Source organism: Neolamprologus multifasciatus, chromosome 20 (assembly GCF_963576455.1).
Source record: "Neolamprologus multifasciatus chromosome 20, fNeoMul1.2, whole genome shotgun sequence".
NCBI classification, from domain to species: Eukaryota; Metazoa; Chordata; class Actinopteri; order Cichliformes; family Cichlidae; genus Neolamprologus; species Neolamprologus multifasciatus.
The window spans coordinates 14,724,272-14,739,890 of NC_140458.1; the positions used below are offsets into that span (position 1 = coordinate 14,724,272).

Here is a 15,619-nt window from a genome sequence, read left to right on the forward strand (position 1 = left end):
ATATATACAGTAAAAAGCATCTACGTAGCATCTGGGTTGTAAAAATTAAACCTGCATTCTATCTAAAGGCCACCAGATGGCGAAAGCTGTTGTTGCTAAAAGACTTATGGTTCTATAGAAATCTATTGGAAAATTATTCTCTGTTTTGACCTTTGTAAATACTTTCCTGGTGGGTTTATGGGCTCACTCACCTGTTTTAGGTCATACTGAATTAAATACCTACCTACGTCCACCTTTTTTAATTGTCTATGCTTTCAACACACTTCCCATTAGTTCCCTTAGAGGAGTCTGCAGGAAGTCCATGCAAACTCCTCAGGCTGGGAACTAAAATGAAAAATTGTGGCTATTGTAGCTACAAAGCTATTATCATTTCAGTGGGTCACAGTAGGTTAAATGAATAAAACTGCTGCTTGCACTAATATACTTTCTGAAACGTGAATGTGATTACATTCGTACCAGTGTGATGTTATTGGGCTGAGTATTTAATTCTGCTGATAAGTAGTTTGACTGTTTTAAATTCTTATAATGGCGTTTGGATCATATGTGTAATTATAATTGTGCACCGCCAAAAGCCTGCGTTACTCTTCAAGGTGCTGAACCATGTCAGATATTACATGTGTATAGCTATAATAATGTCGGCCTCTTCAAAAATGGTGTTCTTGTACTGAATCACTGAATTATTTAAAAGAGAGATACTGTGCCTACTCACCTTTAAGCACATTGTACGTATATGTAGGCCGTTTGCCCATGTGTGTGTCTGGATGTCTATGTGCATGTCCTTATGCTGTCACATCTGCTGTTACCAAGGAAACCCCGTGGGGAGGCGAAGAAGTGCCGAAAGGTGTACGGCATGGAGAAGAGAGACATGTGGTGCACAGCCTGTCGTTGGAAAAAGGCCTGTCAGAGATTCACCGACTAATAAAGTCCTCTTCCTCGGTCTGCGATATGAGCTCTTCCCCTCTAGGAGCGACAGCGAGGTGGACACTTCCACTGAGGAAATAAGGGGAGTCTCTTCACAATGGATTTCTCAGCACTGCTTCCTCCAGCCCAGCAGGGGTTTTTGCCTTCACTCTTTTCCGTTTCCAAACACAAAGACAAAACAAAACTGATGCTTCAAAACAAACATTTAAAAAAAAACTTCTCGAGAGAGAGAGAAAAAAAAATACATCTTTATGCAGGTTTGGATACTTTGTTCTAAGACTGAAACATTTTCACTCTGTTGAGTTAAGGAAAAAAAGAAACATTTAAATTCGATTATAAGCCTTTTGATTTGAGTTTTTGTTTTCGAATTGCTTCAACTCAAGGCATTGTTTAAAGACTACAAATAAGCTTTTGGGTATGCTCTGTTGTTTATCAGAAGAGCATCATGCAAGCTACTGTTTTTGAGTCGGATCATGGGTTAACACCTGATGTGCTTTGTAAGATTTCTGTAGCATATCTGTTTCTCAGTGTCACTGTTTAAGGGACTCCAAACCTACCAGGTGCAAAAATCCTGTTCACTTACAGCCAGCAGATTTGGCGTAAGCTCTACCATCTCTGTCTTCAGCAGTCTGGCTGACTGCATGTCGAAATGCGTTTTGTCCAGTATCAAACAACTAGTTTGTTACACAGATTCAGAGTAGCCAAACAGCTATATTTGTTTTGCAAAGCTGCACAAAAACCCTTCACACTAAGTGGTACAAAAATATTTCCTGTGATGCACCAAAATGTTTTCAAGATATGTGTTTCCCTCTGTTCTTCTCTCTACTTTTAGAAATATGCACCTTCTTTTAAAGTATCACGGTAACAAAAAAAGTGGACATCTGTTTCTTATACTGTGTAGTTTATTTTCAGCAATGAGTTGCTGACGCAACAAGTAGATTCACTGTGCAATTGGCAGAGTTGCAGGATTGATTGTCATCTGTCTTGCTAGTTTTTTCTTCTAACAGCTGATGCTCTTAAAGAGATTGTTTACCATGACGATACGTGAATAAGAACTGCCCTTTGAAACTTTAACTTACAGTCTGACTTATTATCTGACTTGTTTGCCACCTAATGATCACAATCAGGCGTTCTAATTCATTTTCTTACAGTTTTAAGTGGACAGGTTACTCACTCTGCCATATTTGGAATAGTTAGCATTAACCAGCATTGCACACCAGAGTTAATTTCATAGGTCTGAAATTATCTTTTGCTCTGGTGTAACATTTGGAAATAAATAAGCAGGATTAAGTCAAGTCAGTGCGGGGCAGGGTTTTTGTAGATTGACTGATTTATGTAAACAATTAATGTAGCAATATTTTACCAAAATGAAGTCTTACTTTTCAGATTAGGCCTATAAGAGTAAAGGAGAGGACAAGGTTTCCATGCTTTAGATATAAGTGGTAGATTTTTAGAAGGTTAAATTCTTTATTGTTCTTTTTTTCCACTCAACATAGCCCCTTTAAGGACGTTTTACATCACTACTGGAAATTTAAAGTAAATGGTTACGTCTTAAAATCCCATTTATCTGAAATAAGCAACAGAGAGCAAAATAAAAACAAGATATTTTTAGGTTGTCCCTGTTTAAAGGTTAACTAGCTTTAAATTGTGAGCTTCATGGGCAAAAAGCACTTGTAATTGACAAATAAATGACACGAGTAGTCTATGTAGTGATCTGCTTTTGATATTATTTAAAAAAAAAAAAAATCAGGAACAATTGTTAAGAGTGCATTATTATTTACGCATATTCCCCTTCCCCGTTCATAGTGTACATCTCTCATCAGGTTTCTCAGAGCTAGCTGAGGTCTTTTTTAGATTTAGATGACTGAGATTAAAGATAATCTTCTAAAGATACTTCCCATTAACCATTGAGCCAAATAAAAGTACCGACATTCTTAGTGACAAAATAAAGATTTCTGGCAAAACTTCACCTACTTTCACAGAAAAGAAGGTAAAGTCTGAAAGTGAGTAAGGCGTCATGAGCTCTTGTGGTTGACCCATGTGTCAGGATGTGACTGTTGAAAGTGTTGCTGGATCTTCTGTGCAGTTTGTAATATCTCCTATTCTTTGGACTGCTAATTCTGATACAACCCAACTCCATTAAGAAGAAAAAACTTTTAACGGGTAACTTTTTTTCTCTCAGAGACATAAAACAGATGTATATTTTTCTTTTTTCTTTTTTTTTTTTGAGATTCAACTCTGTGTTTATTGTTAGCAGATTTTATATGCAGCTCTGCAGCATGCCCTCGACTCTAAGCGACACTGCCTTTACCTGATCTCAGTAGAAATGTATGACAAACAGAGTGCCTGTCCTCCGTATGAGAATGCAATCTTTGAACAGTCTCCTTGACTGAGGTACAGGATGACTTCAGACATATGTCGCCATAGAAACACCTGTGCTGTCCTTTGTCATCGCAGAGTCGCATGTGCTGTCTGTTGTTGGCTGATGCCACATTCGAGTGAGAGAAACAATTACTTTATCTCCTGAGTTCACTCACTTACAAAGAAATGAACTGATTTTTATGGTAGTTACATTTTAATGGAGACAGACAGAATATCAACCAAAAAACCCCACATTACATAAAAGTTCGCATGTAAAACATGACTTAGTACTCGATGGACAAACCCTTGCTGACAAGCACAGCGGTAAGACATTACTTGTAGTTGGTCACCAGGTTTGCACACATCTCAGGAGAGATTTTGGCTCACTCCTCTTTACAGAAACTCTAAATCCACTCAGTTTTCTTGGCCTCTGTTTGGCACTTTAAAGCTCAATTTCAGCTTCAGTTCCCTCCACAGATTTTCTCTAGGACTGAGGTCTGGAGACTAGCTAGGCCACTCCATTCATTTGTTGCCTTGCCGGTATATTTTGGGTCATTGTCATGCTGCAAGACTCATCCACGAGCCATCTTCAGTGTTCTGGCTGGCTCATGGAGGCTCTCTTCCAAGATTTTACAGTACACATCCTTGTCCATTGGCCCCTTTAATGCGGTGAAGTTGCCCTGTGCTCTTAGCAGAAAGACAGCCCCAAAGCATAATGTTTCCACCTCTGACTGTGGGGATGGTTTTCTTTGAGTGATTCTCAGCATTTCTGTTCCTCCAAACATGACAGGTTGCGTTGATGCCTCACTGCAGCACTTTCTCCAAAGCCTGCTCTGAATCACTTAGATGTTCACTGGCATACTTAAGATGGGTCTGTACATGTGCCTACGTGAGCAGGGGGACCTTGTAGGTGCTGCAACATTTCAGTCTATTACAGCGTACTAATGTGTTACCAATGGTATTTTTGGTGACTGTGATCCCAACTGTCTTCAGATCATTAACAAACTCTTCACGTGTAGTTTTGGGCTAATCCACCACCTTTTTCATGATCATCCTCACGCTGTGAGGCAGGATCCTGCAAGGAGCTCCAGACTGAGGGCGATTGAGTCATTTTATATTTCTTCCATTTCCCAAGAATCACACCAGCAGTTTCTCACCAACCTTCCTACTGATGGTCTTGTAGCTCATTCCAGCCTAGCGCAGGTCTAGTGCAGCCAATCAGTGGAGATAAAGGACTATCTCTAACTGATTGGCTGTAATCTGTATGCCACATGGGCACATAGCCAATCTGTTGGAGCCCGAACTCTGGCTGGGTTGTAGGAGATGCTTATTTCACTCACTGATTGTAAATAAATTTATGATGTTTATGTAATGTTGTTTTTTTTTTTTTTGGGGGGGGGGGGGGGGGGGGGGGGGGGGGGGATTTTTTTGTTTTGTTTTGTTTTTTTTGGTTGGTTGGTATTCTCCCTTAAAAATTAGCCACTGTTTATTTCTTTGTAAGTGAGCAAACCTGTAAATATAGCAAGGGATGAAATAATAATTTCCCCCACTGTGTATGGTAGCACTTCCCCCTTCAAGCATTAAACACACACGAGCACTTATTGTTGTTATTGAACTTTAATTTCCCCACCTTTTAAAAGAAAAGCATTATTCCAGTGGCATCTCACATAAGCTAGGTCAGCAGGCCTCTAACGTCAGAAATTTAACCATTTCACCAAGTGCCAATGAAGAGAACACAAAAAGGAAAAGATATACTGAACTAATCAAGTTGCACTAGGTTGCACTGTGCAAAGACGTGTTTTTATAACTGAAAATTTTATATACGAAACTTTTTAAGTGAAAGGGGTATTTTGTTTTGGGCGGGGTCGTGGGTGGGAGGCGTATCGTCACTGCCTGATGGAATAAATGGGGTGTCAGGGGCAGGGGTTGCGAACCTCTGCGGTTCCCCATTATTAGCACATGATCCTGAGAGTCAGTGTCTTGCACTCTGTGTCAGAGTTGTTGTACTAAACACGGCAGTGCTGCCAGCTTTAGGAGTGTGATACTGGAAGTACAGTGAGGTACTCGGTAGTCACTTTGCCTTTCCTTGGAAGAGTGCCAAGGGATGAACGCAGCACCAGCCTTGTCTCAGTGATGGGAAAACACCAGTTTTAGCCAGTAACTACACATTATCAGATTGATAACAAATGCTTTACAGTGTTTTATTGCCTGGAGTTTCTTTTCACAATACAATGTTTATCCACAAAGCTCAGCCTTGTGCTTCCTTTACTTAAAAACAAGTTCCTGCTTCTTTACATTTTGCTGAAAAAAGTAACATGTACATATGTTATTAGTGCTGGATACCACTTTTTCATTTTGTATCCTCGGTTGAGCTTTGGGTTAGTGTCAAATGCACCCCATTTTAGCTCTTTCTCTCTCTCTCCTCCCCATCCACAGTGCACTTTCAGATTCCACCAATGGCGGTTACAGGCCAGCGCTTTAGCTGGCAGAGAATGGGACTTTTAGCACATGTTAAGCTAGTATGACCCTCTGCCTGCCACAGAGGCAGGTTTTTTGTTTTTTCTTAAGTTGCACTAAACTGGTGTGTGAGGGTAAGTTCCTAGACTTGTTTTATTAGGAGTTTTGTTCTTTGAGTGAATCTTGGGTAAAAACATGGGTACAAAATTGCTCTTGTGTTAGACAAGAAAACATTTGTGGTGACAAGATCAGCCATTACCCCTTTTCAGCTACATAATGAGAGATGGAGATGGAAGTTGACTGTTTGTGGGTGTGCTCATTTGCAGTAGATGGAAAGCAGTGACGATATAGATGGTTTTTTGCATTTTCAGGGCTTTCTTGTACATATGCAACATAAAGAGAACCGTGAGGTTTTTTTTTTTTTCTTTTCATATATCGCTTTTCTTTTGTTTGTTGTAACTGTCATATGAAAAGGAATTTTTTTTTTACAGTACCGAATGTTTTTCTTTCATTTTTAAAGTTGTTTGAGAAGTTATAGTGAACAGATTCAATGTATATTGTAGCTTAGAGGCAAAGGGGAGAAAAACAAAACATGTTGAATGTAAAACCTATAAAAAAAAAAGTATAAAGTCTTTTTTTTTTGTTGTTGTTGTAATAGTTGCTGGCTAGTTTTTACTGCCTGTAGTGAACCTTTAACATGTCCTGATTTTTGGTATCCAAATCTTTAACACCCACAGACAGCTGTTGCCGCAGTGCTAAATCATATAAAATGGCACGACCTTGCAGTATTGCTTTACTATCCTATTTTGTGCAATGAAACGCTTTACAATGGAACAAGAACTAACTTGCTTTTTGGTGACATTCACACTGTTGCTGTTCTTTTACCCTGGCATTTTTTTTTTGTTTTTCTGAATATGTGTGGTTATCATTGTCAGAGGTGTTGTTTGTGGATTTGATGTTAAGTTTTTTGTTAGGCAGGATAACCTTCGTCATGGGGCACCATGGAAATTTTTGATCCTGCCTTGCACATTCCAATAGACGGCATGCTTTTAGTGTCTTCCAACTGCTCACTTAAAAACAAACAAAAAACAAAAAAACATATCCTTTCCACTTCCTTTTTACTACAGCGACTTCCCCGATCACCGTTTCCACTTCCTGTTCTTGTCCTGTCCAGCTTTATTGTGGTCACACCCAAGCCTTTACCCAGTATATTAAGCTAAACTAAACCCTTGAAATGTGCATCAGAAAGCCTTTGTTTTGCTGTTGTTTTGTTCTTTTTTTGTTTTTTTCAATTACGTCAAAATTGATGTGGTGCTTTTGTGAATGTCGTCTGTAAACCAGCAGCAGCAAAGCCAATAGATCTCCTTCCAAATCAAATGTAATGCATTGCAATGGCAGCTCTACACAGTTCTCTGCTTCTTCTACTACTTTGCTGTGTTGTTTGTCTGGGCGTTTACCCCGTCTGTCACTTCTCTCATCCGATGACCTATTTTTTCCCCGTACCATCTCGTGTTTTTACTGAGCCTTACGCTGGCTGGCATAAAAACCAACCTTTTGCTTTTTATTTCTCGATTGATTGATTGATTGATTGTCTGGTTGAGTTTGAGGTTATTTTGCATGTCTAGTATCGCTCATTTCCCCCCCCCCCCCCTTTTTTTTCTTTTTCATTAGGAGATACAACACTGAAGGGTTTTATGTGTTAGATTTCCCCTCCAAGTATCCAATAACCCAAGGCTGATGTAGTCTGTTTTTCACCAGATGTAAAAATGCTCATTGCAGCCCGTAACACACACAAACACACAGTGCTAAGAGCATTTTGTGGGAAACTTGACGTCAGTCTTGGGTCTTCACTGGAGGGCAAGATTTCTCCTGTGTGTGGGCTTGGCCTCTGGTCCTCATCAGCAGTCCCACGCACATGGAGGAAGCACTTTCTGAGGAGTGGTGCACTCAAGGAGTATTTGTGTGAATGTCAAGCTTATGACGAGAGCTTGGAAAGATGGATGAAACATGTATGATGTCGATAATGTGATCTCTGTGATGTAATGTGACAGAAAGGAAAATAAAACCTAAATGGAAGCAGCCTTGTCATCGGGTTCATTTGTTTATATGAAGATGACTGTGACTATCGAAGTGTAAGTTTATGATGAGCAGTCTTTCAAAGGCAACAGTGGATTCATTCCTTCTGCTTTTGCTACCTTGGCTGTCTTTTGACTTGTGTATTCCTCCCCCTTGTGGACAACAGGTGGTGTGACAGCACCATTGCTATTAGCTGTGTTCATGAAAACAAAAGGCACATCACACACTGGTCACTTCTTTACAGCAGCAATTTCAAAATTTATTGAGACTGATTGGTTTTTGCAAATAATAGTCAAGCTAATTCTTCCACTAAACATGAATTAGAAAGAGGCTTGGACGGCTGGCGGGCCTGTCCCAACATCAAAACAGGAGGCTCATGGTTGACTGTAAAAATGTTTTGTGATCAGTACTATCAACCAAAAAAATATCAGCACAAGAGCACTTAAAATCTGCCCAAAACAAAACAGGTGTAAAAACAGGACAGGTTTTTTTTTGATTATTTAGCACATTTTGTTACAAACACAGGATTATGATAATATAAAGTCAGCATCATATTGAACAATATTCCCAATGAAAATAAACAAACCTCAAGCTTCAAGTGCGACCTTTTACAAATCAGAGACCCTCTGAAACTTGAGGGAGAAAATAAATAATATATAATAGTAATATAAATTTATATATATGAAGGTATACACACATCACTCTTAGTAGAAGAACAAAATCTAAAGTAAAAAGCGCCAATTTTGAAATATAGTATAATATAGATATACCCATATCTATGGCTTCATGATTTGCACGTGTGAATCAAGCTATACAGGCTAAATGAGGATTGCAATTTGTACATGTCTAAGAATACCCATATTCATCTGCAATAGAGCAAAAAAGTTCCAGTTTTGCATCGTGTGGAATGAGACAGTTGTGTGCAGATGCCGAAGATGCCGCTTTGGTATGACAAAATGAACATAGGCATGCAGTTAAGACCACAGAATCAGGGCACAAAAGGTCATTAACACACGGTGGGAAGGAGAATCTGGTCGCCCATCATGATTTGTCTCTTTGAAGTTTTCAAAATCCTCGAATGTTTCGGCCCTCTAATCTGATTGGTCACATCTCGATAATCTCTATCCATTGAGTTACAAATATTCAGTCGTCTCTTGGAAACAAACACTCTTGCAAGCACACAGGTGAAATGTCATTGAGGCACATATTGAGGGGTTGATGGCAGACGTTTTCCTGAAGTACAACCCAGAATGAGGAAGAAGACGTACAGTACAGATCGTGAGAAGAGCGCGGGGGCCGGGGAAGTCACACATACATCCAGATGCCTCTCAGGGGCCAAAACAGCACCACAGGACAGAGATTTGCCACCGATTATGGGCTCCTTCCACACCCACCATTGACATTCATAAACATATTCTACCCCATTGTCTTTCTTCTTCTTTTTTTTTCCACCCCAGAAAAGTACAACTGTTTGATAAATGGGTCAAACAAAAGCACAATAAATAATGCAAATAAAATAAAGATATCTGTCAGACATAAAGAAAGCATCACAAATCTCACTGTACTGAGAGTCTCTCAGCAGGGGCTGATGGGAAGTGCAGTCCATGGCACCTACAGAAGAGGCCAAATGTGTGCGACCAGCACTGGCAACAAAATGTTTCCCAGAGTTACTACTGCAGCACTCTTTCCCTTTATGTAAATGAACTGGGGTCAAGCCAGGAAAGCACTGACATATAGGAATACAGCATGTGGACTCAACGCTCTACTGTCCGATAGACGTGTTTCGTCTGCACACTGCATTTCTACTTGATTGCGTGTCATCAAAGGCGTGAGACACAGCAGTAGCCAGAAAAAAAAAAGAAAAAAGAATCAGCCTGGTTTTAAGATGCGGTCTTCAAAAGCTAGCTGGTCCTTTCACACAGCCCTTCATATTCACAATAACACCATAACGTGCACTTTTTTGTTTTTTGTTTTTCCAAACTGTGACGAATAATGACAGGTTCAAAAAAATAAAAACAACCCAACAACAAAACTGTTTACCACAACAATAAATCCAGAAGCACCTGCACACACAGACCGTGAAACAAAAGCACTTTATGTATACAAATTACTAGATTGTTTTTGGTTCGATATTAATCAATTAGTGTACATTAGTGATGCAAAAGCATGTGCTGAATACATGTTTCAATCAATATCTAACAGAGATGTTTGACAGTGAATGTGTTTTCCCCCCTGGTAAGAAAAAGAAAAAGAAATGAAAATAAAAATAAAAGCAAATACGACAGAGAAAGCATAAACTGGCACAATAAAAGATTGATAAAAGCCCCATGGCTTGCTGTCCACAACAAGGCAAAGTATAAAAGCTTTTTTTTTCCTTATACAAGATATAAAATATCAAAAAAAAAGAACACACCATAAAGCTTAGCATCCAGCACTTAATAATAATTAATAATAGTAACATCAACAACAAGTAATCATAGTTCTGATATTCATAATAATAAGACATGTCATCTGACTCACTTGAATTGTCAACTTTGCCGAAAACAAAACAAAAAACAAAACAAAACATGGAAATAATCTTAAGAACTGAATATAGAATATCTTTTGGACACTGGACACTCATCCTTGCATACAAGCAGCCATCCTGTTCCACTCAACATGTACAGAGAGGGCGAGAGCAAGGGAAGGACTTCTGAAAATTAGGAATCCACAAATAAACAAACAGGTTTCTCAATAAATAGCTGTCAAACAAAACAAAGTCAAATTACACTCTCTGCAAATAGCAAACTCTGAATTTCAAGCACAATTCTGCAATTCTTTTTTTTTTTACCTTGCAAAGCCAGAGAAAGCATATCAGCAAAAGAATCGTGGAAAGAGTCTGCATATTCTGATTCCAGCAAGTGGAATTACATGACTCACTTAAAACACACGCACACGCACACGGCAAACGGCAAACGAACAAACCAAAAAAAATTTACACAAAGGCAGCTCCTCCTTAAGTGTGAGAGACTTAGCTCTCAGGTCCTATCGTCACAACCTGCAGTGTGAGAGAATCTGGACCAGAGAAAGCGAGAGAGAAGGAAAGAGTTATTAGTGTAGAGCATCCACTGTGTGCTTGAATTGATTTTAAAAACAGGAAGCAGAAACTGATGTCCACTACGTGGGTGAAGACGGCTGAAACGCTAAAAAGCATCTTTCGGTCTCTCTGTCTCTCTCTGTCTCGCACAGCCTACAGTCCCCTTTTAAATCCCCCCCCCCCCCCCCCCCAAAAAAAAAAAAAACAAAAAACAACAACCCCAAAACCAAAACAAAACTTTATATACATTTCTCAAAACTCCAGTATTTCTTGGAATGGATCAATAGAAACCAGGCGGTAAACTTAAGTGAAGAAAAGATTAAGGACCCCACTGAAAGGCATAGGCTATATAAACAGCAATCTGCACAAAGATTCAGTGATCTCTATTTCGTGATAACAGTCAAGAGGACATAAAGTATATCCTTAAAGGTAGGTGCGGTCACCGAGTTGTTTAGGTAAGTAAAGATCAGATCAAAAATGTAAACCACGGGTTCAGGGTATTGATAGGAGTCAGTTGTCATTAAAGTGCAAGTCTGTGGCAGTAGGACTCAACAATGTGCCATTGGGCTGCCCGGTCCTCTGACACACGTAGCTTTGCAATAGATTTAGACCCCCCCTTCACTCATAGGGAGACACTTTTCCCAGAAGCATTATAGTCATAGTTATAAGACCAAGACAGCCTTCCTCCTGGCTATTTCCCTACACTGTCAGTGAGCCTTGATTTCCATGATGATTGTGATGGAAAACATACATAGCAGTCTGGCGTTGGCCATGTCCTTGGCAGCGCCGCCATTGATTCCTGTTTTGACAGAGTAGAAAACTACTCGACTCTGGCCTGAACCCTCGAGAAAAACAACACAAAAACACTGCATCAGAATTAAAGGAGGTAAGCAGAAAAAGCCTTGCACTGAGCCATCTCTTCCTCTACTATGGCAGTCAAGGTTGAGAAGAGCGTGCGTGTGTGTGCGTGTGTGTGTGGTAAAAGTGTGTGCATGTCGGTATGTGTGCATTTGAGTGTTACTCGTAATGGTATTAGATCATTGTCGCGCATCACCCTACAGCATTTCCACTCAAAGAAAGGCCTGCCCCAAGTGGGACGAATGGGTAAAGAGAGCAGAGGATTCTGCCTGAGAGATCACAAAAGATCTTCAGAGATCTGTCGATGGGTCACTAACAGGAGCCGGACAGACTCTATGAGATCCAGGCAAAGTCCTTCTCGCTCCCATTCTGCTGTTCCCCCTCCTGTGCCGAGGAGTCACTCTCCTCTTTCTCATTGTCCAGCGTTCCGTGCGTCTCAGCGGTCATCCCTGAGTCCTTCCACTTCCCTCTGTCTTCCTCCCCTTCTCCCAGCATCTCTCCGTCCCCTTCGACCATCATCTCCTCCTCCCCTTCTCCATCTCCATCACACTCTGCTTGGTCATCGTGGAAACGGTCGCCAGGATACAGCTCCTCCTCCGGAGAGATATCGCCACCCACCTCGCCATTGTGGTCCAGGAGTGCGGCCATGCCTCTGCCAGAGCAATCAGCGCAGACGCCGTGGCGGCGGGAGCCATGCTTGATTCCAACACTGGCTGCTGACATGAAGACTCGGCTGCAGACTTTACACACGTACTTCTTGTCTTTGCTGTGGACCTGTGGGATGGAAACACAACATTTTTGCAAAATTTTTAAATTCCAAGTGGAAGAGCAAAAGCCTGCACCAAAGTTAAAAGGTCCAACTTCACAGCTGAAACTGAATGTGAATCCATTCAAATTACAACTGCAGCAATATGCTAGCGACTGAATAAAGAGGAAGAGGAATACAATTTATTTGCTGGCAACAGGTGACTGCCAGGGGGGTCATTGACCAGTCTGTAGACCTGTGTGCATGGGGCTTTAGCAATTTTCATTTGCCATCAACCTCCAGCAACCACTAATAACCAGTCAGGAAATACAAATGTTTTCACTCACGATCGGTGATTATGAGATGGTTTTGGACCACTCTTTAGGTCTCTGTGACTGGGGCCTTATTTACTTAAATTGTGAGCTAGGTTGTGACCATGATTGTAACATTTCCGGCAGACAAGCTAACATCATATGATGGATGGTCAAATGTCTGTAAAACCTCAAGAGAGGTCTAGGGCCTCCTAATTTGACCTCTGTAAACACTTTCCCACAGAGTTTATACACTCACTGTGTCACTCATTTTGGGTCACACAGAATAAAAAAATTCTGCTTATTTTGTAAATCTTGGTCGTACTGTGTTTCGAAATTGAGTATTTTCTGTGATCTGAAGACACACAATAAATTGCTAAGAACAAGAGAGTGGTTTTAAAGTCTGTGGTAAACCTCACATCACATCCAGTATTTTGCAACAAGATGGCGATGGTAGAAACGTTAATCTCAAGGCTTCAAAAGGGGCACTTCAGAACCCAGTGGTAGCTATGTCCATCTTTTATACTGTCTAAGATTGCTTTGAAGTAAGTAGCTGGTGTCTGTGAATGCACTATAGCATCTAAATAAGCTGGCCTTTTGTCCCCCCCCCCCAAAAAAAACAAAAAAACAAACCAAGATGGTAATAGCATTGATGTTAAATCAAAGCTTCTATACAGGAATTAACAAACGAGTCAGTAATGTATATATAATGTTTTGTCTGTCTCTTATATATAACATCTATAAATCTTCACTTTGAGTAAGGTGTACTTTGCTACCTCCTACATGTAAATGAAGGCCTGCACTCACCAGTGTGTGCCTCTTCATGTGCTCCCTTCTGGTGAACTTCTTGCCACAGATTTCACAGGGGTAGGGCCTCTCACCAGTATGGGAGCGCATGTGCCTCTTTAGGATGCACTGGTGCATAGCAGAGAAACTGCAGTAGGGGCACTTGAACTTTTTGCGGATCACCGTGAAGTCATTCACTGAAAGGAGAGAGAAGGGGAGGGAGGATAGAGAGAAAGAAGGGGGAGAGAAAAAAAGAATTGAAGGTTGAGTGACGCTTGTTTAAATAAACCAACATGTCACTTTTTAGTTACTGCATTTAATTAGCGGCATGGTCTAGAAATGTACCATCAATTCCCATGGTCACCCCAATCCCTACGGTTGCCCCGGCAACAGTTCTTCCTCTATACTAAAGTAATAAAGGCAAAGAGATACTATAAACACATAACACAACAGCCAGTCTGCCTTAGTTGCACTAGAAGGTCTCTACTATGGACAGCGAAAAACACAGACAGAAAGACAAACACAGACAATGACAAGAAAATAAAATCACCCACACAAAGAAGGAATATTGAGTCACACAAGGGGAGGCGAAATACAACAAATATTAATACCATGTCTTAGTGTTGTGTCGGGGTCTGGTGAATCTTTTATTTAAAGTCTAGATTTAAGTGATAGCTTAGGTAAAAGACACTGACTGTTTCTCTGTGTTTGTCTGTTTCTAGCCACTGACACAAAGCATATGACTCGGGGAGACTGGAATTGGATTTATGAATACAAAATCACAACAAACACTAATCACGTATAGTTGGGAGTCAAACATACGGTAGGGGTTACAAGCGTTTACAATATATTTACCTCCATCTGCAAATCGACTTCTGCTCTGATTAAATATTCAAGAAGCACATCACAAAAAAGCATGCAAATACACATGAACTGCACAACAGATTTTTTTTGGTTAAAGTGCAAAAGTAATGAGAGAAATATTGCAGTGTGTGTATGTGTGCACATGTGTACATAACACGAATAGCTTCATTGAAGAATAAAAACGGCAGCAACGTTTAAAAAGTTCCATCATAGTTTAATTACAGCATAAAATCTACAAGTAGAATCTTGTTTGAAAAGTACAGCTTTTGTACAACACAGGGATGTCAATGAGAAAATCTAGAATATAGAACAAAATATCTTCAGTATTTCACATTTGCAACAGCACTCAAAAACGGCCTTTCAGTATTTTTCATTTCTGCTCAATGACTGGCTCTGACTATTTCCTGACTTCTGCGAGCCTGCTGCTCTGTCCCAGCTGCTGGCTAGGACAGGGCGTGCTACCTGAAAATGTGGGATTCTGTGGTAGAAAGGATTTGGCATTTAGGAATTCCCTATGTATATACACAGGATATGCACACAACAGGAAGTGGACAGATTCCCAATTGACACCAGTTCTGCTATTCTAAGCACACAGAGGTTGCAGCTCAATGTGCTCAAGTGATAATTAGAAGTAAACACAGGTGAATAGCTTCTCTTTGGGCATAGTAATCACAGTATGCGTATACACAACAAACCTATTTACTGTAATTGGGTTTTATCAAGACAGTATCTTGTTGCATGTTAAAGGCCTGCTGTAAACGAAAGAGAGAAAATTTTGGCAGAAATTGGTGTGAATTTACATTAGCAATGGGTTTCAAGCCAGTGTTCAAGCTGATTCCAATAATCCTGCTTCTGCCCATCGACATCCTCCACCACCTCTCTTATTATTCTCCTGCATTTGCCTACTTGTCTCTCTTGATCTCTCATTTTCTACCCCGTGCTCACAACCACACCATTATCTGTCTGCAGCCGTGACATCACTAAGATCATCCAGCATCTGCCCTTCATTGCCCACTTCCTCTTCAGATGAGGGGTCAGAGGTTAAGGGGGGCCGGAGCCGTGAAGGACCAATTACTGTCCAGCTCCAACCACACTCAGCCGTTGCAAGAATTACAGATCTGGGACAGAAGAGATGGACAGAGAAAGAGAAAATGACACCACCCA

At 40.5% G+C, this 15,619-nt stretch overlaps 2 protein-coding genes across 3 annotated transcripts in view; one reads left to right on the forward strand and one right to left on the reverse strand.

Moving 5' to 3' along the window:
• Positions 1-3,536, forward strand: part of slc2a4rg (SLC2A4 regulator) — a 37,928-nt gene extending 34,392 nt beyond the window's left edge. For both annotated transcript variants that reach the window (XM_085147172.1, XM_085147173.1), the window contains one exon: positions 808-3,536. In XM_085147172.1, coding sequence (XP_085003298.1) covers positions 808-919 — 112 coding nt within the window. In that variant the 3' untranslated portion in view covers positions 920-3,536. The remainder of the gene's footprint in view (positions 1-807) is intronic.
• Positions 3,537-4,696: 1,160 nt separating this feature from the next.
• zbtb46 (zinc finger and BTB domain containing 46) overlaps positions 4,697-15,619 on the reverse strand; it is a 63,340-nt gene continuing 52,417 nt past the window's right edge. The window contains exons 8-9 of the mRNA XM_085147180.1: positions 13,613-13,788; positions 4,697-12,523 (exon numbers count right to left, since the gene is read on the reverse strand). Coding sequence (XP_085003306.1) covers positions 12,083-12,523; positions 13,613-13,788 — 617 coding nt within the window. The 3' untranslated portion in view covers positions 4,697-12,082. The remainder of the gene's footprint in view (positions 12,524-13,612; positions 13,789-15,619) is intronic.